The 24,045-nt window shown below is 41.4% G+C and overlaps 1 protein-coding gene across 1 annotated transcript in view; it reads left to right on the top strand.

Annotated features, from left to right (window-relative positions):
- ANKRD52 (ankyrin repeat domain 52) overlaps positions 1-24,045 on the top strand; it is a 64,598-nt gene that overhangs the window by 14,984 nt on the left and 25,569 nt on the right. Inside the window, exons 3-13 of the mRNA XM_032209870.1 lie at positions 3,539-3,617; positions 5,634-5,704; positions 9,906-10,106; positions 11,650-11,737; positions 16,589-16,731; positions 19,105-19,317; positions 19,458-19,536; positions 20,271-20,385; positions 20,991-21,073; positions 21,995-22,112; positions 23,539-23,607. Of these exons, the coding sequence (XP_032065761.1) occupies positions 3,539-3,617; positions 5,634-5,704; positions 9,906-10,106; positions 11,650-11,737; positions 16,589-16,731; positions 19,105-19,317; positions 19,458-19,536; positions 20,271-20,385; positions 20,991-21,073; positions 21,995-22,112; positions 23,539-23,607 (1,259 nt within the window). The remainder of the gene's footprint in view (positions 1-3,538; positions 3,618-5,633; positions 5,705-9,905; positions 10,107-11,649; positions 11,738-16,588; positions 16,732-19,104; positions 19,318-19,457; positions 19,537-20,270; positions 20,386-20,990; positions 21,074-21,994; positions 22,113-23,538; positions 23,608-24,045) is intronic.

Consider the following 24,045-nt stretch of genomic DNA (forward strand, 5'->3'; position numbering starts at 1 on the left):
TTCTCTGGGGAAGTCTGCAGAGAAGATTGCAATTGACCAGATTGCAAGTGGTTGAGGGACACTTGGCAGTCTGTCGCTCTGGTTGGCAGTCTGGTTGCCAAGCAGTAAATCTAGTTTGCAGTCTGGTTACCAAGCACTTGTAATGCGGCTATGTAATTAAGGCGGGTGAGGGGGGGGGATGCAGTGCTTTGTGGTCCGTAAAGCAGCCTTTACAGCTGGTCGTAATTTTGAATGGTCTTTAAATGACCCGTGGCAAATTGAGGACTATCTGTAATGAAAGCTAGAGTTACTGAAGTAACTGCCAATTACAGATAGTCCTCTATTTACAACCATAAGAGACCAACATTTCTGTTTCTAAGCAAGGCAGTTGTTAAGTAAGTCATGCCCCATTTTACGGCCCTTTGCCACGGTTATTAAGCAAATCACTACAGCTATTAAGTGAATCGTGCAATATTAGGCAAATCTGGCTTGCCACATTGGACTTAACTTGTTAGAAGCTGCCTAGGAAGGTCGCAAATGACAACTCCAGGACCCTAGAACACTGCAACCATTATAAATACACGCCAGTTGCCAAGCACCTGGAGTTTGTTCATGTGACTCGGGATGCTGCACATAACTGTGAAAACATCTTATAAGTCATTTTTTCATTGCCCTTGTTATTTAACAGTCATTACGTTAGTGATTGTAAGTCAAGGACTACCTTTGGATGGTCTGTCACGAGTTCAGACAACTAGTAAGCAGCCACATGTTAATTCAAGGCCTACCTGTACACACTTGTAATATTGCATGTTGAACAGTTGCATTGTTATTTAACACAGTGGGATTGACTGTAATTTTCACTACTTGGCTGGCTAGTTAGATGTTGATTTAGATACGTCAGAGAGGAAAGCAGAGATGTGAGTGGAAATGTTTTCTGCAGAAGGTTTTCCAGAGCTAAAGTTCCCTACTGAAAGCTTTCTAATTCAGGTGAATTTGGGTATTCAGAATTGTATGAGGTTTTGTTGTTTCCTTGTCTATTGCTCAATATTCTTTCCAACATTGCAATAAAGGTATTGTTCACTGTACGTTAAAAAGTTTTAGAGCTCTTTAAAGCTATGATTGCACTGTTAGTTGCCTTACATTTAATTGTATTTTCCATTCTGAAGTGAGCAAACTGAGATTAACCATCTTGCTACCAGTACACTTGCATACGTGTTTTATAATATGTACTATTCTGCTTTCTGGGAAATTTGTGTATATAATCCTGGCACATTGACAGAATGTCACTGTATTGCTAAGGATTTAAAAGTATATACTTAACTAATATCAGGGATTGAACACTTGTTAAGCTTACTCTTATTTTCTTTGAATAACACGCAGTTGAGGTTAAATCATGATTGTGCAAAAATGTCAGTAGTTGTAGACTAATTGGCTTTTACAAAAAACATGTTCACAGTTACTGAGTTTTATTCACTGATGAGCCATTGGTAAGTGTTAAGAAACCCTAGAATTTGCAGGAACAATTTGAAAATACTTCGAGACCTTTACTCAATTCTTGGTAGTTAATTTTTTCTTGAAAGTCATCAGGAAGAAAGCATCCTAATAAAAGGTAAGATTACATATTCATGACAAAACCCCTTCCTTCTAATTAAGCTCATTGAACTTGGCTAAGTTAAAATGAATAACTGGATTCAAAAGCGGCCCAAAAAAGCCAACTTGACATATGAGTTGAAAGAAGAGGTCATGATGACTAGATAGTGAGGGGCAGTTGGATTAATTTGTACTTTATGTCATCACAGGAGAAAAACAAGAATAGTTGGGTATACATATAGGTAGGCCTCGACTTACAACCATTCATTTAGTGATTGTTCAAAGTTACTATAAAAAAAGTGACATGGCCATTTTTCACACTTAGGACCTTCGTAACTACCCCAAGATCATGTGGTCAAAATTTAGATGCTTGGTAACAGGCATGTATTTATGATGGTTATGGAGTGATACGATCACCTTTTGCAACCTTCTGACAAGCATAGTCAATGGGGAAGCCAGAGTCACATAACAACCGTGTTTTTAAACAATTAATACAATAGCAGAGTTGGAAGGGACCTTGGAGGTCTTCTAGTCCAACTCCCTGCCTAGGCAGGAAACCCTATACTGTTTCAGACAAATGGCTATCCAACATCTTCTTAAAGATTTCCAGTGTTGTGGCATTCACAACTTCTGAAGGAAAGTTGTTCCACTGATCAATTGTTCTAACTGTCAGGAAATTTCTCCTCAGTTCTAAGTTGCTTCTTTCCTTGATTAGTTTCCACCCATTGCTTCTTGTTCTACCCTCAAGTGCCTTAGAGAATAGCTTGACTCCCTCTTTGTGGCAACCCCTGAGATATTGGAACACTGCTGTCATGTCTCCCCTAGTCCTTCTTTTCATTCAACTAGACATACCCAGTTCCTGCAACCGTTCTTCATATGTTTTAGCCTCCAGTCCCCTAATCATCTTTGTTGCTCTTCTCTGCACTCTTTCTAGAGCCTCCACATCTTTTCTACATTGTGGCGACCAAAACTGAATGCAGTATTCCAACCCTAACCCTAACCCTCTGTTTATGTAGCCTAGAACTGTGTGTTGGTTTTTTTTTTAATTGCAGTGATTCACTTAACAACTGTGGAAAGAAAGGTCACAAAATGGGGCAAAATTCACTTCACAACTGCCTTGCTTAGCAACAGAAATTTTGGGGTCAATTATGATAGTAAATCAAAGACTACCTGTATAAGATTTACTGTTATTAAAGTTGTATAATGCAGTTTATATTCTGTCTACTCAAAGGATCCTCAGTTATTCCTGACTTGAAGCAAATTATTTAACTAATCAAACGTTACTGGCTTTTGGCAGATACATTGAGTATATATGGAAGATATGTTTACTTGTAGGCAGATGAGTTTAATATGTTTGCTACCTAGTATCTAGCATGTTGGATAAAAATAACTTCAAAAAACCCCTCATATAAATTGTGGAAATATACAGTTAGTTCTTGACTTAAGACTGTAATTGGAACCGGAATTTCCATTGCTGAGTGATGCAATTAAGTGAGTAGCAGATGATATGACAACATTTTTGCCATAGTCATTAAGTGAACCACCATGCTTGTTAAGTGAATCACATGTTTGTTATGTGAATCTGGCTTTCCCCATAGACTTTGCTTGTTGGAGCCACAAATGGTGATCATGTGACCCTGGGATGCCACCACTGCTATTAATACATGCCAGTTACCAAATGCCCAAATTTTGTTCATGTGATCATGGGGATGCTGTGATGGTAAATTGTGAGGACAAGTTATAGCAACTTTTTTCAGTGTTGTCATTAAATGAATGGTTGTAGGGTAGGGACTACCTGAATTGCAGATTTAAGCACAAGATGATTGTAACCACTCAGAGTCACTCTTGATAGCAAGGGTGGAATAGATATTTAGTCAATAAATAAATATTCTTAGATTATGCAGAATATAGAATGCACAAATTTGTGTGTGTGTATGTATATATTGATTATTTTGTTTTCCCAAATCAGGACCAAGAGAGACGAACCCCTTTGCACGCAGCTGCATACTTAGGGGACACCTCTATTGTTGAACTCCTAATACTATCAGGTAAGGATGGGGAAATGGTCCCATTTTTTTATTTTATTTTGGACACACTTATTTTATCATTGGCCAAACTGTCAGGGATTTAATATTGGAATGGTAATCATGTTTCTATAGATGTGGTGGCTCAGTGGCTAAGACACTGAGTTTGTCGATCAAAAAGGTTGGCAGTTCAAATCCCTAGGAAATAGGAACCACCTTTGGTGGGAAGGTAACAGCGTTCTGTGCATTTAGTCATGCTGGCCATGGAGATTTGTTTGGACAGCGCTGGCTCTTTGGCTTTGAAACGGAGATGAGCACCGCCCACTAGAGTTGGAAATGAGTAGCACATATGTGCGAGGTGAACCTTTACCTTTATAGAGTCCTATTGTTGGCTTTGAGTAGGGGAGATCCAGAGCCAGACTTCGGCAAAGCCTCTGGCAATCTTTTTAAGACAGGAAATATAACTATCTGTGCCTCGGGTGTCACAAAGAATGAATGAGAGAGAGAGAGCTCATAAAGCGTTTTTGTGTTTTCTACCTTAAAAGTGCTGTAGCCAGCAGATTGCTGTTAGTAATATTCTTATTGCTAGTCATGATTCTCAAGCAGCGGAGATTTATGAAAATGTTCTCATTCTGTTCAGTGAAGCTATTTTAAAACTGACAGCCCTGTATACTGTAACTCTTCCTGTGTAGGTTGCAGGGCTGAATTAGCCTTCTGGACAGCAGAGCCAACACAGATGGTTTTTGATCCATGTGCTAAATCTTTCCAAATTAACAGCCATAAAAAAACACTGGCTCATGATAACCTAAAGCAAGTGATAGTCTTTGAAGTTGCCCACATCGTTTTTCTCTTTTTTTAAAAAATCTGCATGAAGATTGGAATGAGCTTTGATCCTCTCAGTCCCTTTATTAGCCTGGTTTTCTAGTTACTGATGCTTACTAAATGTTGAGACTCTGGAAAGAATGCCGAAAAGAGCAACAAAGATAATTAGGGGGCTGGAGTCTAAAACATTTGCAGGAATTGGAGTTGTCTAGTCTAGCGAAAAGAGCTAGAGGTAACATGATAGCAGTGTTCTAATATTTGAGGGCTGCCACCAAGAAGAGAGGGGGGGGTCAATTTATTTTCCAAAGCACCTGAAGACAGGACAAGAAACAATGGATGGAAACTAATCAAGGAGAGAAGCAACCTGGAACCAAAAGAAATTTCCTGTCAGTGACAACAATTAACCAGTGGAACAGCTTGCCTTCTGAAGTTGCCAGTGCTTCATCACTGGAGACTTTTAAGAAGAGACTGTGCAGTCACTTGTCTTCAATGGAATAGGGTCTCCTGCTTGAGCAGGGGATTAGACTAGAAGACCTCCAAGATCCCTTCCAACTCTTATGATTCTATAAGAGGAATTGTGTGGAAATCTATGGAAGTTAATTCTGGAGATTACATCTTTTTCAGATGTGATTCACACAACTCCTCCCCCCCCCAACATTTGAAATAAATAGCAATGACACTTCTATACTGCTTCACAATCTCAATAGCCCTCTCTAAGCTGTTTTCAGAGTCAGCCTATTGCCCCCAACAATCTGGGTCCTCATTTTACTGACCTCGAAAGGATGGAAAGCTGGGTCAACCTTGAGCCTGATGAGATTTGAACTGCCAAATTGCAGGCAGCCGACAGTCAGCAGAAGTAGCTTGCAGTACTGCACTTTAACCACTGTGCCACTGCAACTCATGGCGCTGATTTAGCATATAGAATGTTTGGCAGGTAATGGGACAATTGTTTTAATTTTCAACCACATTTTTAAAAGACGGATGCCTCTTAAATGCAGTACTAATGTTCTTTCCTTATTAATCAGTTGGCAGTTTCCTTGGGAAACAGCTGTTTGCTAAATAAGAACTGGGATTAAAAATTAAAAATGGTCTTATTGTTAAGATGAAAGTCTAAGGAATGCCTTGCTATTCAACCAGTTTAATATAATGTTTGTTTTCTTCTCTTAATCAATCATGCTTGAGAGAACTTGCTTCATCCCCTTTCTTTTCTTTGGATAGGTGCTAACGTCAATGCAAAGGACACTCTTTGGCTAACCCCGTTACACCGTGCTGCAGCTTCTCGTAATGAGGTAAATGTCAGGCCTTTCACAGCGTGCCATAGTCATGCTGCTAGTAAAGTGACAAAGTAAATTCCAGGCACTGAACACAATAAACTGCCATGTTTAGGGCCAAGTTCATTTCCCCTCTTGTCTTTTTATTCTTCGTTGTACTAAATATTTTGAGAATCTTGTAGAACGGTCTTTATCTCCTTGGACATATTGGGTAGCAACACCTTTTCGGAGGGTAGAGTTGAAAGAACTGCAAAAAGGCTTGCAGGCTGTTACTAGCAGTACATTTTCCCGTGGGACAAAGGTGTGAGGCAGGAGTATAATGGTGAGTGGCTCATTCCTGAGCCTTCTGGTTTACTGAGGAAGCTTTGTGTCTGCATTGTCACTGTATGAAATGTAAAAGAAGATAGACTTGTTTGTTGTATCATAGACTGCCCAATCACAAATTCTATGTGGCTTATACAGTTAAAAAACAACAAAACACCTTCCTTAAATATTAGCAACACTGTGATTAAAAAATCATACCTTTCAAATACCCTAAAAGATATTATGTGTGTATGTATATATGTGTATGTGTGTGTATGCGCGCGTGCGATATATGTATGTATGTGTACACACACACACACACACACACACACACACGGTCCAAAACCAAAATAACAAATGCCTAATTAGAGCAGAAAGTAGCAAAGCAACAAAACTCCGCCACTTATTGTGTCTGCAGACAGCTTTCTGGTGGCCTTGTTACAGGTGGCCCACAATTTGGGATAAAGGGACTTTGGAGAACCCCCCTACAAAGCCATGTAGAAAAAAATTGATAAGCATTTGTCAAAGTATTTCAAATTAATTCTCAATTGGACATGGGGCTTGTTGTAGATCCTGAGTAGATGCCTGGGATAGTCTTGCCTTGCTATCTGGGAATGGTTTGAACTGGTTGGGCCTGAGGAAGTGTACAGGTTCCATATGACTGTGAGTTTTGCCACTTGTTCTTATGATCCATACCCATCCTGGCTATCTAAAGCTGCCTTTGGGATGTTGTGGGAGTGAATTCTACAGGTGGACAATTCTTCCTTGAGTGAGGAGGTTGTTCCTCTGGTTCTTAAGGAGGAGCTAGTCTGCCCCTCCTCAAGAAACCCTCGCTGGATCTCATCATACTGGACAATTTTCTAAGAAGGGGAGGAGGTGATTAAGGTGGTTGCAGAGGCCTATGGATGGAGAGTAATATGTGGACCCCTTTCAGTCAGGATTTAGGCCCGGATACAGGATGAAAATGCCATTGGTGACATTTTTAGGGGATCTCACAGACCCACAGCTGATCTTACAACATCATTTGTCAGCTGTGACCAGGGGGGCCTTTGCCCACGTTCACCTGGTGCACCTGGTGCACCAATTGCGACCCTATTTGGACCGGGAGGCCCTTCAGATAGTCACTCGTCACCTCAAGACTGGATTACTGTAACTCGCTCTACTTGGGGCTGCCCTTGAAGAGTGTTCGAAGACTTCAGTTAGTCCAGAATGCAGCCGTGCGAGCGATTGTGGGTGCACCTAGGTACACCCACGTTACACCTATCCTCCGCGAGCTGCACTGGCTTCCCATTGGTCTCCGAACACGCTTCAAAGTGCTAGTCGTTACTTTTAAAGCCCTACATGGCATCGGACCTGGCTACCTGAGAGACCGCCTTCTGCCAATTACCTCCTTAAGACCAATTAGAACGCACAGACTAGGCCTTCTCCAGATCCCATCTGCCAGCCAATGTCGGCTGGCGACACCCCGGGGGAGGTCCTTCTCTGTTGCAGCTCCGGCCCTCTGGAATGAGCTCCCCATTGAGATCCGGACCCTTACTACCCTTCCGGCCTTCCGCAAAGCGACTAAGATCTGGCAGGCCTGGGGCTGTTGAGTTGTCCAGCCCCACTTCAGGTTTGTGACTGTTGTGCAGTTTTAAACTGTTGTTCTTATTTTATTTTTTATCAACCCCCCCCCCCTTTTTTTTTTACTGTAAGCCGCCTTGAGTCTCTTTTGAGAGTGGGCGGCATACAAAATTTAATAAATAAATAAATAAATAAATAAATCTCTGGCAAGAGCAGGACGAATGCGTGGCACGACAAAACTGCGCTCGTCAAAATCGCGGTGATAAAATCGCGGCGCTAAAGCCGCGACGTCATCAGCGCCACGACAACAGCGCGGCAACAGAAGGGCGCTTTAAAACGGCGCCACGGCAGAAAGCCGACTTCAATTAAGGTAAGGGTTAGGATTAGGTTTAGGGGTTAGGTTTAGGGTTAGGTTTAGAGTTAGGGTTAGGTTTAGGGTTAGGTTTAGGGTTAGGTTTAGGGTACTGAGTGCTTGGGAATGTGCGAATTTGCCCTCCGCGATTATGTCATCGCGGTAGGGTCACGTTTTTCCTTAGCGCTTAGAACGGCGCGAATTAGTCTTCACGCTTATGTCTCCGCGGATAAGGGCTTCGCGGATTTGTGGTGGAACCGGACGAATGTTGTGTATCTGTCTTTGCTGTCCTTGATTTCTCAATGGCTTTCAGTATCATCAACCATAGTATCCTTCTGGATTTAATCTGTTAATTGTGGGTGGGCAGCACTGAACTGTGCTAGTTCTGCTCCTTTCATCGAGGTCAATAGCAGTAAGCATAGATTGGGGTTGAGAGATTTTGTGCTTGGGCTACTATAAGGAGTGCTGCTGGGTTTGATGCTTTCTCTCCACTTCTATTTAACACCTGCATGAAACCACTGAATGAGATCATCTATTAACATGGGGTAAATTGCCATCAGTACATTGATGATCCCCAATTAAATGTTTTCTCTCATGGAGAATTAGCCCAGGCTGCTGATATCCTACCCCAGTCCTAGAGCCTGTGGGGGCCTGGATGGGAAACAACAGGCTGTAGCTAAACTGTGGCAAGACTGACTGGCTTTGGGTTTGGGGGCCTTCCATTTCTGGGACTTTCCCATGTTTGAGACTGGATGGGGTTGCACTTTCCCTAGCAGACCCAGTGTGCAAATCTGTGGATCCTCCTGGACTTACAATTCCTATTCAAGTATTGTGTGCCATTGCACTCATTCCTGAAATTGGAGGCTCTTCTCACAGTCACTCTTGCTCTGATTACCTCCCAGGTGGACTGTTGCAATAAGCTTTTTATGGGGCTACCTTGAAGAGTATTTGGAAGCTTCAGTTGGTACAGAATGTGGTGGGGCAGACAGTTATGTGTGCCCCTAGATTGGTTCACATGACACTTCTACTCCACAAGCTGCATTGTTTGCCAGTTTGCTTCTGGATCCAATTGAAAGTGCAAGGTTTTTACCGTTAATTGGGACTGCCCTCTTCCCAATTATATGTGCCTATGCCATCCATCCTGCAAAAAGGGTATCTTGCAGATCCCATCTATTAAGAAGTTATATTTGGGGTGGGGGGGATGACGACAGGGACTCTGGATGCCCTCCCTGTGAAAGATCATTGCTCTTAAGGTGAGATTGACCCCATCTCTGCCAAATCTTCCCAAGGTCTCTCAAGACAAGGTTATGTCAGCAGGCTTGGGGATCTCAGGTGGAGAACTGGCGAGATGGCTACACAGTGTTTACCATTGAAGATGCTCCCTCCTAGTCTTCTAAAATAATGGTTTTTACTATGAAATTATTTTTACCATTTGTATCTTTGATGGTCTGTTTTTATTGTACTCTGCCCGGAGTCATGTTCATGAAACAGGCAACTATACAGATGAAAAGAATAAATAAATAAATCAAAGAGAAGCCAACGAGATTCAACTAACTTATTACAAACCTAGCTGTTTGCAACTTAATTGGAAGGTTTTGTTAATTGGGGTTTCACCATTCTAATAACCCATGCCTCCAAATGTGGGACTGCAGCATCAATTATTCTTCATGAACCTGTCCAAATTTCAGGATATCTGAAACTTTAGGGAGAGGTACTCTTAATATAATTTGAGTCTGTAATTGAGGCTACTGTATTGCCCTATATGAAGTTGTTCACTGTTCTTTCTTGGAATTGCTAGATTACTCTAAATTGTAGCATTTTATCTCTTCTCAGTACTTTCCGCATTATGTTACCTATTCTCTCAGGTTTTGCAGACTTTCTTTATATTTAAACTCCTCCTGTTCATAACACAGTGCTATCTCCTCACTTCTTAGTGCTTACTTCTTTTGTAATAGTACTTCATCCAGGCTTAATAGCTGTCTTATGTTCTTTCCTTGGCAGAAAGCACTTAACCTCCTCCTAAAGCACTCGGCAGACATCAATGCTCGTGACAAGTATTGGCAAACACCACTGCATGTTGCTGCTGCCAACAGAGCAACCAAGTGTGCTGAGACCATCATCCCACTGCTTAGTAATGTTAATGTGGCAGACCGCACTGGCCGCACAGCATTGCACCATGCTGTACACAGTGGGCACCTTGAGGTAAAGGACGTCTTCATCCTTCCAGAGACGTTTATCCATGACTTCTGCATGGGGTAGAGATGAGATGTAATGGAGCAATGATGGACATTTGTTTTGTTGCAAACAATATTTTCCCATACAAAAACCACTCAAGAGTCTTTTGTTAGACAAATAGTTACACTCAAACTCACATAATAGAGTCTCCATCTGCTATGGTTAATGTGGGGTCCTTGGTACTCTCTGAGCTTAGTTGTTTTCTTGCAGACGTTTCATTACCCAAAATAGGTAACAGTATCAGAGTAACACTGGGTAAAGAAATGTCTGCAAGAATATAGCCAAGCTCTGAGAACACCAAGGACCCTTCATTTCAACACTGAGCTACAAATATTTCCCCTATATTGGTGCTATGGTTAAGGCAAAGCCCTTTGGAGCAGTCCTTCATGGCAATGTATTTGAAGCAAAGAAAGAAGAAGAGGATTTTCTCATTTTCTTTTAATGGATTTCAATTTTATTACAATATTTTATTTTATTTTACTTAATTTCATTTTATTTCATTTTACTTAATTTTATTTTAAAACTGCTCATCTCGCCCACAGAGTAACTCTGGACAGTGTGCAAATAGTTCTTACTGCCGCCTTTCTGCTACTTTTCCATGTTAGAAACATGGACATATTGCATATGATGTGAATGAAGCGTTGGCTTTTAGGATACTGTAACAGTTGGACGAGGGATGTGTTGGCTCAGTGGCTAAGACGCTGAACTTGTTGATCAAAAAGGTCGTCAGTTTGGCGGTTCGAATCCCTAGCTCTGTGTAACGGAGTGAGCTCCTGTTACTTGTCCCACTTCTGCCAACCTAGCAGTTCGAAAGCACATAAAAATACAAGTAGAAAAATAGGGGCCACCTTGGATGCCGGCTACATAACCACGGAGACATCTTTGGACAGAGCTGGCTCTTTGGATTTGAAATGGAGATGCACACTGCCCCCTAGAGTCGGGAACGACTAGCACATATGTGTGAGGGGAACCTTTACCTTAACAGTTGGACAGAAGTCTTTGCTCTTCTAGTAGTAAAATATTTTCTTTCCCTTCGACTTTTAAGCTAGTAAATATGAGACTATTGGAGAATCATGGAGGGGTTGAGTTTCTTTTTGGGTAAAGAACACATGGTGTGAAACAGACCATTGGATGCATGTGAACTTGTTTTTTCAGACTGTACATCAGAATATAACTAACATACAAATAACATACTGATGAATGATTCATTAATTAATATGAATAATAACAATATCCAACAGCCATGGGCTATTTTGTTTTCCATAGCAAAGTTTAATATACAAATAGGTAACATCTGATTTGCAGGCAAGGTAAGGTTTTGTTATATTATAAGAATGGACTTCCAGATTATCTGTATCTATATCTCGTTCCATTTCTTTGTGAAGCGTAGATCCAATATTTTACATAAATAAAGTGAACCAAAGCATCCATAGGGGAAAGTGGCAGGAAAGACCAAGTTGATTGCCTTGTGTTTTTATTTTAGATTATTTAATGTCTATCTTCTTTCTAGATGGTAAACTTGCTCTTAAATAGAGGGGCCAATCTGAGCACATGTGACAAGAAGGAGAGACAGCCAATACATTGGGCAGCCTTTCTGGGTAAGTCCCCCTCCCACGTTTTGCATATCCCCTCTATTATGCTTGATATATTTGATACGTAGGGCTTTCACAGAAACTATATATAAAAACATACACCCAGGATATTTGCCTAGTAAGAACAAAGGATGCCCAATAGTAGTGAGCCAGAGGTAGCACATTGCGGTTGGCATAGGGCTATTTCCCCTCTCCCATTTTGTTTATTAACATTTTTATATATTGCTGTACCTCAGTTAACATTAATAAGATCCAGAAACCAGTCAAGAATCTGTAATTAATGGTAACAAGTCAAAATCTTTATGAAATGTTTCCATCTTGACAGCCTTCTTAAATGGGAGGGTGCTGTCTGAATGTCTGCTGTTTCAAAAGGAGTTTAGAACCTGTAGATAAGTGAGTTAGGAGGTTAGGACCTCCCAACTCACCTATCCTTCACCTACCACAACTGCCACACCAGCGGAAGCTGGCCAAAGGCTTCTCAACTTGTGAGTCCAGAAGAATCCTGCTCTGTTCCTTTGGGGGCAGTGCAACCCCGTCTAGGGTCAGAACTGGACCTGGCAGGGAACAAGGCAGTGGTGGGTTCCGGATCCCGTTGCAACTGGTACGGTGCAACGGAGCCCGATGTCCTCCACATGAACGCACGCAGCGCGCACATGCATCCTTGCCTCCTGCGACCTTCCACGACGCTCCAGCTGCTCTTGTGCAGGCGTCGTACACTGCGTGCGCGGAAGCACCAAAGAGCTCAAATACTGGTAAGGAGTGCGGGTGGGCCCTCCGGAGCACCGTACCAGAATGGTACCCGGTGCTCCTGGCAGGCACCGGTACACCCGTGTTGGGGGGTACCAATCGTAACCCACCACTGGAACAAGGGTTCTGGACCAACGAGACCACCTTCGGTCAAGACTTACACTACATCTCTGGTTTGGCCAATGAGGAGGCATATATCTAATGCATACTAATAAGTATAAGTATAATTTTTATTGTCATTGTACTTAAATACAACGAAATGATACCTCGCTCAAACCAGGGGTGGGATCCTACCAGCTTCACTACCAATTCACTGAGAGTGCTGCACACATGTGCACAGTTAAGAGAAAATTGAACTCAGCATTGAAAACAAGAAAAGGAGCAAGGAAAACAGCTGAGGATCATCAATATAGCAGTAGACTTATATACCGCTTCATAGGCCTTTCAGGCCTCTCTAAGCGGTTTACAGAGAGTCAGCATATTGCCCCCAACAATCTGGGTCCTCATTTTACCCACCTCGGAAAGATGGAAGGCTGAGTCAACCCTGAGCCGGTGAGATTTGAACCGCTGACCTGCTGATCTAGCAGTAGCCTGCAGTGCTGCATTTAACCACTGCGCCACCTTGGCTGCCCCGATCAGCTGGGCTTCAGAAGCAGAAATAAAGGTTTGTATAACGCAGGGACAGGCGGGTGGGCCCATTTTCACAGAAACAGAGAACTGGTTCACTCTTGGCTTGAAGTCAGAGCTACCTGTTTGGGTGAACCTGTCCAAACCGGTAGAATACCACCTCTGACTCAAAATAACTGATGATTTCATCCAGGGATTTCACATAGAGGCCATCAATACTAGTCCAGGGGTTCTTAATCCATGGGCTGCAACCTGGTACCAGGCCATGGTCCACTGGGAACCAGGCCACGCAAGTGGCAGGTGAGTGTATAAAACTCCATTTGCGCAAGCAGTGGGCATGGGCACTCGACTCCATTTGCACAACAGTGCCTACTGCTTGCACAAATGGAGCTTTGCATGTGAACCTGCCCACTGCTTGCGTGGAACCAACCCTCTCTCACACACCGCCACTGCCGCCACCACTACCAATCCACAGAACCGGAAAGATTGGGGACCACTGCAGTAGTGCGGGTGTCGGCAGCCCACGGCTCCAGACCCGCATGTGGCTCTTTCATCCCTCTGCTGCGGCTCCCTGTTGCCCTGTCGCGACAGAGGAATGAAAGAGCTGTTGCAACAGTGACGATGGCCAGAGCCTTAGTGTTTCTTTTCTGTGGGAAATGGGTCCAAATGAGTGTTTTAAGGCTGCAGACCCCTGCACTAGTGGTAAGAGAACCAAAGACTCTGGAACCACCCAGGAGTAACCACAGATCACAAACCACATGTTTGCTAGTGGTATGCAAAATTATCTTCCCAGAAAGGTTAATGGAAGATACATTAGTAGGAGCAGAGATCCAAGGCACAACCAGGGTGGCCCACATAGGCAGGAGCCCAGTGAATCTGCCTCATATCAGAACAGTTGTCCCAGTTAAGTAACTCTGACTACCACTTTGTAACTGGCACCAGAGACAGAATTACCTCATAGGAATCTCTTTTACCTTCAGCAAGGTGTAGAATGTCACACTAAGGTAATTACTACTGTTATTAGATCTGCTACTTTTTATCAGATCCATCTTTTAATTCCTATCACCTGTTGATTTCATTACTCTTGCCACATTCGGTCTGCAATCAGTAATGAATTATATAATCCCCTCCAGTTGGATGGAATTTAATTATACACCGAGGCATTAAGATAACACAAGCAGCTGTTAAACTGCTATTTGGATCCATTAACTCCCCAGTAATCTCGTTTTATACTTCAGCTGAGAAGCAAAAATTTGGGACAGGAAAAGTTGCCTTTTTAAAAAAAATGTCAGGGAACAAACTTGTCTTTTGTATTGTAATTTCTTATTGGAAGCAAACTCCACATCTAATGGAGTTTGATATATATTGAAAGTGGGGCATCAAATTAAAGTACCTTTCCCTCATGAGCATGTCTCTCTCTTGGGACCTTTGCTTCATGTGAATATGTTTATGGGAAATATAATATGTAATACCTGTCCATCTCCTATTACAGGTTTTCTATGCTTATTCAGTGAAATGATTTCATTCTACAGCAGTAATGGGTGGCATTAATCTTGCTCTGTTTAGCAAGATATTTATTAGATTTGAATGCCACCCATCTCATCTAGAGGTGACTGCTATAGCAAATGCTATATACTATCACAGACCTCAGCCTTATTTTCCAGAGGCAGTTTCCATAAATGTATTGCAGAAATTTGTGTTACTTGATGTTTTCACTCTTTATATCCCGTGACATTCTTTTAGAATTTTGCTTCATTTACTCCTACCTTGTTTTCTTACTATTTTATTATAGTTGGGACTATAGAGACATCCCTAATAGAAAATATGTGATGATTCTCCCTATCTGTCACATATATGTTATACCTTTCTAAGACTTAATTCAAAACATTCACCTTTTATGGTCTAGTTCAGGGGTCAGCAACCTGTCGTTCTGGAGCCGCATGTGGCTCTTTCATCCCTCTGCTGCGGCTCCCTGTCGCCGGTCAGCTCCACAATTGATAGGGCTTTCAGTTAGGACAGGTAGAGGAAAAAGGATGCCGCGCTAGGAGGGGAAGAACCGAACTTTGGGTTGATTCCAGAATTGAACAGGGGGCTTCCAGTTAGGACCTGTGTGGCTCTTTGAATGTTTAAGGTTGCCGACCCCTGGTCTAGTTATCTTATACACAGCTTTGGTTACTTAAAAAAAACAAAAACATTAACAATGCAACTTGGAAGTCAGTAGAACAATTCACTTTTTAAATTCAACGGATGAATAAACTGGGTACACAATAAAGCATATTCTTTAAAAATATTCTTTAAACAAGGTTATTCTCTTTTCAGCTGTGTATTTATTTCATATATGAGGCTGCCAATGGCTTCTGAATTTTGAACAGAAAACATTAGGTTTTCAGGTCGCAACCTAGGACAGAGTAAACCAGCACACTTACTTCTTAAATGTTACACTTGCAAACTTTTGATCATGACATCTTTTTGAACTCTCAACTACCAGTATTTGGTTGGATGGAATTGACGGTCAGAAAGCAAAAAAAAATAGTAACAAAGGACTGTAACAGATGTGTGTACTTTGTGCAATAGACAAAATCTAATTTGCATGATGAATGCAGTCGACTGGAGCTAAATTAATCCACTTGGCCTTGGGAAAACTACATTTTCTAGTTAGTCAGTCTGAGTGGGAGTAGCTCTACTGACTTTGTGCAAAGTAACATTGAACTTAATAAGTATTTCCTCATATGCACACATACAGACACACACACACACTGAAATTATACATTTCCACACACGTACAACTTTTAAAACAATAAAACAGCAGACCTATAAAAGAATTATAGATCCTTTAAAGCTAACCAATATCTTTTATGTGGAATAAATCAAAAGAAGGTGAAATATCAATGCTGTAAACATATTAAATGCAGGATGCTAAAGTTGGACCACAGTGTTAAGTTGTTTCCAGAAAGGTTAATGCTGCTTAAATTCTTGTCTTGGTTAAGAGAGTCATTGGGCTGCTGGAAAACATGTTGCTACTCTTCAGGGGGGGGGATCTTGACTCCCTCCACCAATTAAATAATTTGAATATTGTTGCCATTAAACTAATTAAGTTTTAACCCCAAGTATTATTGATCCTCATTTAATGTTGCACTGTGATTAATAGGATAGCCGAAATTCATGCTAAAGCAGAATCTTGTTGGGGGGAGAGAATTTACATGCTTGCATGCTACTCATCTTCTATTCTATCCTGCTTGAATAATTTTATAGTAATGTATTTGGCATTCAGAATTTGAACCTTGCTTCTACTGCATTCTGTATCATGCTCCACATATGAAAAATGGAATTCCCAAACCTTGCAAAAATATATGATCATTTCATATATTCATAAGATTTGAGTAATCCTTTCAGACTCTTTTCTTATCTATACTATTGTAAGCCCATTTGCTATAGCGTGGAAGCATTTGAACGGTTTCAGTCTTCTGCATTGTCTTTTCTTAGGGCATTTGGAAGTGTTGAAGCTACTGGTAGCCCGTGGAGCTGACATCACGTGCAAGGACAAAAAGGGTTACACACTGCTACACACAGCAGCAGCCAGCGGCCAGATTGAAGTTGTGAAACATCTGCTGAGGCTTGGAGTTGAGGCAAGTGTGATGATAGTACCAGTTTTAGTGCACGCTGGGTTGCTCTGTAGTGTGCTATCCTCTTTTCAGGCTTGTTCCCTTCAGATGTGCACGTATATAATGTCTGGCAAATTAGGTTTACTGTAATGAAACATATGTGAGTTTAGATTCAGCTCATGAGTCAATTTTGTATGCTGTTTGTTTTAAGTAACTGATAGTCCTTGGGTTACTACAGCTCATTCAGTGACTTGCAATCATGCTAAACAAGGGGTGCTTATAATGTGTCTTGGGGAATTCTGGCTGTCACACTGTCTCTGTAATCATGTGAGCACAATTTCTGGCATTCTCTGCTAGCCTTCTGTGAACAAAGTCAATAAGAAAGGTGGCAGGAAGTTGCAGTCACATGAGCTCCTTGCTGAACTATTGCAACCCAGGTTCTTGTCGCTAGGTGACACGGTCATATGATGATGTGCTTTACAACTGCATCTCTTAGCAATAGCAATTTCCTGTCCCAAATGCTACCTGTAGTGGTTAAAAATTGAGAGTAGCTTCCAACAGCAAATATTTTAATCTAAGTTAAGATGCAGTATACAGATTTTGTAAGTATTACAGCTTTTCAGATACAGTAATGCAAATCAAGGGAGTTTTATAGTATAATCCTATATATAATTTAAGATTAAGACAGTTTTTTTTAATGGCGTTGTTGAGAATGTAGGTTGCAGAATTAGCCATTAATGGTTCTTGATTATATACAGAGTCTCTTTACCCAGTTCCTTCCTCTGAGGGAGATTTTAAAAAATACTTGATTCTTTTAAAATCAAGGGGGAAACTGGGCAACAACTGGAAACAGAGTTAAATCCATCAAAGAGCTGGGTGAGCACGAGACTAACTTGCGCAAAATGAGAGCACCAAAATCTGGAATGGCAGAATATTTTTTTGGCAAGCATGCTCTGGGAGAAAGTGACAGTGTATATGTATAAAATATATATACACATGTATGTATGTGTGTGTATGTATGTATGTATGTATGTATATATGATTGTGCGTGTGTATGTTCCAGCATAACTCTGGAACGCCTTTAGCGATTTCAATCAAACTTGGTACACAGATGGCTTACTCTCTGGAAAAAAGTACTGTGGGGGTAAGACACCCCTAACACCCTTCAGAGTGTGTGTTTTGTTAAGATACAGCCTGTTGTGCCTTAAAATGGCTTCTACTGTACAGTGCACTGGAGTTGCCATGGTAATGGCTTTCCAGTACTCCACAAGAGGGCTCCCTCTGTTAATGAGGCGGGGGGGAATCCAACATTAGAAATTACGTTTGATCCGGACATTTTCCCCCTATAAATAAATACCCGGAGAATGCCGGGTTATCATCTAGTGAGAACTAAAAACCGCTTGTGAATAGCAGTCTCTGAATTATTATTTTTGAATCCCAAAGAAACTGGAGAATTCCAGGAAGTTAAGAGCCTTGCTATTTCCATAGAAATAGATAATATATCTAGCCAGAAATTTGTGCTAAATCTTGATCTCTAACTAATTCTCTATTATTTTATGTAAGTTAGAGAATTAAGGGCAATAGCGTCTATTCATTCTTCAGACTATGTTCAAAGAGAAATGTTTTTCTTTATGATCCCCTTGTGATAAGAATAAAAAGAGGAATGCTATGAAACATCTCTTGCCTTTGCTTGGATAAAGAGCTCTCAGTTTGTAGCTGAACAGCTGCTGTCTTGGACCATTGTATTTTCTTGTAAATCATGATCTGGGCAGTTCTGTAATGCAATCTTTAACATAACTGTAACATTTTTTGGTTGGCTTATTGCCAAGATAAGATAGCCTGTCTTATCAACTTATCTCCTAAAAAGAGGGAAAGAAAGGTTACAGGAAGTGGGCATGGCTAGTATAGTGAAGAGAAGGACCAGGGGAGGCATGATAGCCGTGTTCCAATATTTGAGAGGCTGCCACAGAGAGGAGGGAGTCAAGCTATTTTCCAAAGCACCTGAAGGCCAGACAAGGAATAATGGATGGAAACTGAACAAGGAGAGATTTAACCTGGAAATAAGGATTTTTTTTCTGACATTGAGAACAAACAACCAATAGAACAGCTTGCCTTCAGGAACTTTATCACTGGAAGCTTTTAAGAAGAGATTGGACTGCCATTTGTCACAAATGATGTAGGGTCTCCTGCTTGGGCAGGGGGTTGGACTAGATGACCTATAAGGTCTCTTCCAACTCTGTTAATCTGTTAAGATTTTTTGGAGAGAAGATGTGTTGAATATAACTGGTTGGGCTGTCAGACAGCAATAGCATATGAACTTTTATCCCCTTTGGCCAAACCCTGTGCTCAACCTGATCTCAGCCTATTCGAATGCTACCTTCCTGTCTTTTCTTACAGATTGATGAACCAAATTCCTTTGGCAACACTGCACTTCACATTGCCTGTTACATGGGCCAGGATGCCGTGGCGAATGAACTGGTCAACTACGGCGCCAATGTCAATCAGCCCAATGAAAAGGGCTTTACCCCCCTGCACTTTGCTGCCGTCTCCACCAACGGAGCCCTGTGCCTGGAACTTCTTGTCAATAATGGAGCTGATGTGAACTTTCAGGTATGGCCAGAGGTGCTGCATTGAATAAATAGAGCCACGGGAAAAATGAAAATGACTTAAGTATTCTTGGGGCAGCAGTGTAGGATTAAAAGCAAATGGACCTCCTTGTTGTTGGCTGACTAAAGCTTTGATGTTTGCAGAGTAAAGAAGGGAAGAGTCCTTTGCACATGGCTGCCATTCATGGACGGTTTACACGCTCTCAGATTCTTATACAAAATGGTAAGTTGTCAGTTATTTCCTGTTAAGGAAACCATCCTAATATTTTACAGTATTGTTTTCTCAGCCTGAGATCTTACAAGACTGAGGCATCATATAATTTTTGGGGATCCTATTCAAGATTTCAGTTGTTTATTTGTTGACACTCATTGCCTTAACAAAGTTACCAGTCCCTGCAGGTATTCGAACTTACTTGTATTTATTACTTTCAGTATTTTGTTTTTGTCATTTTGAATTACAGCAACTTTGATTTCCTCCAAATTAATTTCTTTTGATTGTTCTGAAAGTTAGGCACAAAGGGAAATATATGTAAAGTGATTAAAGAGTTACTCTCTGTGGATCCTGCACTGAACAAAGGGTTGGATTAGGTGACCTCTATGATCACTTCCAACTCTTATGACTTGGTCAATAGTTTTGTATCAGACCTGGGCATTTTATGGGCTGTGCACCACATCCGGCCCATGAGTGGTCCAATCCAGCCCGTGACAATGGTGTGTGTGGGTGTGGGTGTGGGTGTGGTGTTGGCAGCATCGGGGGCAGGGCGGTGGGGCAAGGGCAGCGATGGGATGGCAGCCCTCCACAGCAGATCCAGTTTCTCATGTAGCCCCATGTAAAAACAAATCTCATAACCCTGTTCTATATCGTACATTCTCATCTCTTGGTGGCTAAAGTGGAGTCACCTGTTGCCTCTGAGGGAATTGAAGAGAAAATATTGATGCAATCTGTTTGTTTCTCAGGCAGTGAGATTGACTGCGCTGATAAATATGGCAATACCCCCCTTCATGTTGCTGCTAGATATGGCCACGAGCTGCTAATTAGTACTTTGATGACGAATGGTGCTGACACTGCAAGGTGAGGGCATATTTCTCATCCAAATTAATGTTAAGGTCACAGATCTAGAATTCTGACTTATTTCCCTCCTAACTGATTAGAATTGTCAGGGCAGAATAAACCACACTTGGCTTAAAATAATGTTCAGCCAAATGTGTACTCTGCTAGTTAACCACGACCAGGTTGAAATGTGTCATTATTGGACTCTGTAGTAGAGCAGTGACTGACTGACAGTAGAGTATACCAGCATATAGTTAAGGATGAGGGTAGTTTAGAATTGAGGGTATGCAAGTTGTAAATCGCAATAGCACTTAGACATATACTGCTTCACAGTGCTTTACAGCCCTCTCTAAGCAGTTTACAGAGTCGGCATATGGTCCCCAACAAACTCAGTCCTTATTTTACCAACCTTGGAAAAATGGAGAGCTGAGTCAACCTTGAAATGGTCAGGGTCGAACTGCTGGCAGCTGGTAGAATTAGCCTATAATATTGCACTCTGACCACTGTGCCACCAAGGCTCTAAATGAAGTCAGTGTGCCCATGTGAGGGTGGAGATCACTTTGTTCCTGCCCTGTTTGCAGCCTTGGCCTTGTGTACTATCATGTTTTGATCTTTTATTCTTTCAGGCGTGGGATCCATGACATGTTCCCTCTGCACTTAGCTGTTCTCTTTGGATTCTCAGACTGTTGTCGTAAGCTACTTTCCTCAGGTAAGTTTTCTGTTGGACTGGGGGAGTGGGTTCATAAGGAAACAGTTGATTTTGTACATGTGGCTGAATTCAGAGCAAGCCAACTGTGTGAATGCTTAGAAAAATAGAGGAATTGTCTGAACGTATTACCTAGTAGTTGACAAATATGAAGAATTTTAAGAAAGAATCTAAATTCAAGGTGTAAGCCTGTGGCTTCAAGGCTGCCACAGGGTCTCTAGCTTTGGCAAATGACCAGCAAAATCCCTAGTCAAAATTGCATCCAAATTTGTAGTGTTTCATATGATGGAAGGGGTAAATTAGTAAGTACATAGTTAACTGCATTTATTAAAATTAATAATTAAAATTAAGTATAAATAGGCATTAAACGATATTCACTTTTTTATCCGAGCTTGATACTTTTTACAGTCCAGCGTATAATTTATCATTTAAGGGTCAGATGTATTGTAGGAGATAAGAAAAGGAAATATAAATGATCTAATTTCTACCAACCTTGTAGGTTGTGATGATCTCATAAATTCTATCCAATCAGATTTTTTTCCATCTTCCTCTTCCTCTCAATCTATTTCTGTTTTTTTATTCAATCCTCATTTAATTTCTCCACATAAACAAATCACTTTTATCTATTTCATTTGGCACTGATTAAAATCAACACAACCTTTCTTTTAGGATACTTTTTTTTTTACACTGAAGATTTTTTTTAGCTTATTATACCTCTCTATGCTTTCTGTTTTACATTTTTCTATCCCCAAAGGGACTAGCATAATATGTACCCATGAAGTGTGGTTTTCCTCTACGTAGAAGAGGTTGGTTGGTTGATAATTTCAGTAAATCCCAGAATCATAATTTCCATGGTATCTGCCACAGAGTCATGGTAAATTAATCCCATTTCCCAGTCACCCTTCACTTTCTTCTGATTCTCAGGTCAGTTGTACAGCATTGTCTCCTCACTCAGCAACGAGCATGTGCTGTCTGCAGGCTTTGATATCAATACGCCAGATAACCTCGGGAGGACCTGCCTCCATGCTGCTGCTTCCGGAGGGTGAGCAATTCATTTACTCTTAATGTGGCAAGACATTCCTTGGGATAACTCTGAAAGAAAGATTCCCAATCTTACTATCTTTAGATTAAGAGAAAGGACGGTTAAATTTCAGGTAGTCCTTGACTTAACGACTGGTTGCTTAGCCACCGCTTAGACTTATGACAAACTTCCCCAGAGGGGTACTTAAGACCCAGTTTCAAAGTTCTGACCGCTGCGTTCCCCATCACATGACCTCACTTCAGCCACTTGACCACCGGCTCACATTCATGGCTGTTTGCAGCATCTTACAGAAACATTACCAATTACAACATTTTCTGCAAAACCAATCTACAGCAAACATTTGGTTGGCTTAACAACTGCAAAAAAAAAAAAAAAAAAGGTTGTAAAATTGGGTCAGTCACATGGGTGACCAGTTTTATGACCACCAAGTAATATCTGTATGCAGTTGACCACTTCTGTCCAGTTGGAGAAAAATAGGCTTGGAGAATAACCAGTTCTTGGAATACTACTGTAGTCAGGTGGAGACAATTCTCTGATCAATGCAAATATTAGGCTAATCTTAATTAATATTAATTAATACAGCATTGCCTTTTGCAGAGGTAGGTTGATTTCTCCATGCCACATCATCTTCCGCTGTTACTGCATCATGCAGTAAAAGACTAAGAAATAGTTGTGGCCTGCCAGAGGCCAGTGGAGCTGGCAGCAGATTTGGACAGTGAAGAGGAACATGGGCCAGTCTTGGAGTCTGGGAAAGACTCTGATGAGGGCTCTGTGTTGGAGGCAGAGAGGGGGCCAGGGCCGTCTGACAGTCATCAGTTGCTGTTGGAGTCTGACATCAGTGAGGCAGATGAACAGCTGGAGCCTGTTCCCAGTGTGCGGATACTTAGAGTTGCTAGACGAAAAGAACAGTTAAAAAACAGGTGTTGATTTGGGAGTAAGACCATAGGTGGACAATGAATGGCCCCTCCCAGAGGAAATAAAAGAGGAGCAAAAGGAGTGGAGATGCAGGAGACAATTAGTTTGCTTAATTGGTTTGTGACTCTCCAAGACTCTTTGCCAAGTTTTGCAGATATTGGCCTGTCAGCTTTCCAAGCCAGATAAGGTCTGTGTAAATCCTCCCTCAAAAGACTTTACTGGATGTGAATGAGCAGAATTCACAGCAAATTAATAAAAGGGTTTTTTGTTGGGACAAGGAGCTTGCGTCATGGTCTTGGGAAGCCTAGGTCAGAACAGAAATAAAGCTGGCATCTTTCTCCATCCCCACCTTTCCCTTCTAGACTGGGCATCACTGGTACAAGGAGGGCATCTGTTGGGTTAACATTCTACGTTTGGAACTGAGACAGATTCTCAGCCTGTTCTTTCATCTGGAAAAGAAACCCACAATGTTATTCAGAGATATATTCTTTACCCTTTGGCTTCTCTGCAGGAATGTTGAATGTCTTAACTTGCTGTTGAGCAGCGGAGCTGACTTGAGGAGGAGAGATAAGTTTGGAAGGTAAATATAGAACACTGTATCTTTGAGACCTTGGGTGAGAAAGAAATGTCCAAGATTAAAAGCCACATGCTGGGCCTCCTTGAGAATGGATTTAGAGGTATAAATGGTTTTGTTAAAATACTACCGAGATTGAGGCGCTCACTTGCATGTATTTTTCTACCTGGCTGATCCTCAATGCTCTGCTTTTGGGAGTTGGGTAGTTGAATTTGGGCAATATTTCATTGTATGTCGCTTTTCAGTTTGCTGATGTAACTCAGTGGTAGCAGTTCTGGGATGCAATATCTGCTTTAAAGGTGGCAGGACTGGAATTTAAGCCCCTCTCGTCTCATAGACTGAATTCTGGATCTGTTAAATTAGCATTTCGTAGAATAATCATTAAAGGTTGCTTTGAGAATGAAACTCTACAATTGAGCAGTGCTTCTTTTGTATCAGAGCAGT

The sequence above is a fragment of the Thamnophis elegans genome, chromosome 2, assembly GCF_009769535.1.
Source record: "Thamnophis elegans isolate rThaEle1 chromosome 2, rThaEle1.pri, whole genome shotgun sequence".
Classification (NCBI taxonomy): Eukaryota; Metazoa; Chordata; class Lepidosauria; order Squamata; family Colubridae; genus Thamnophis; species Thamnophis elegans.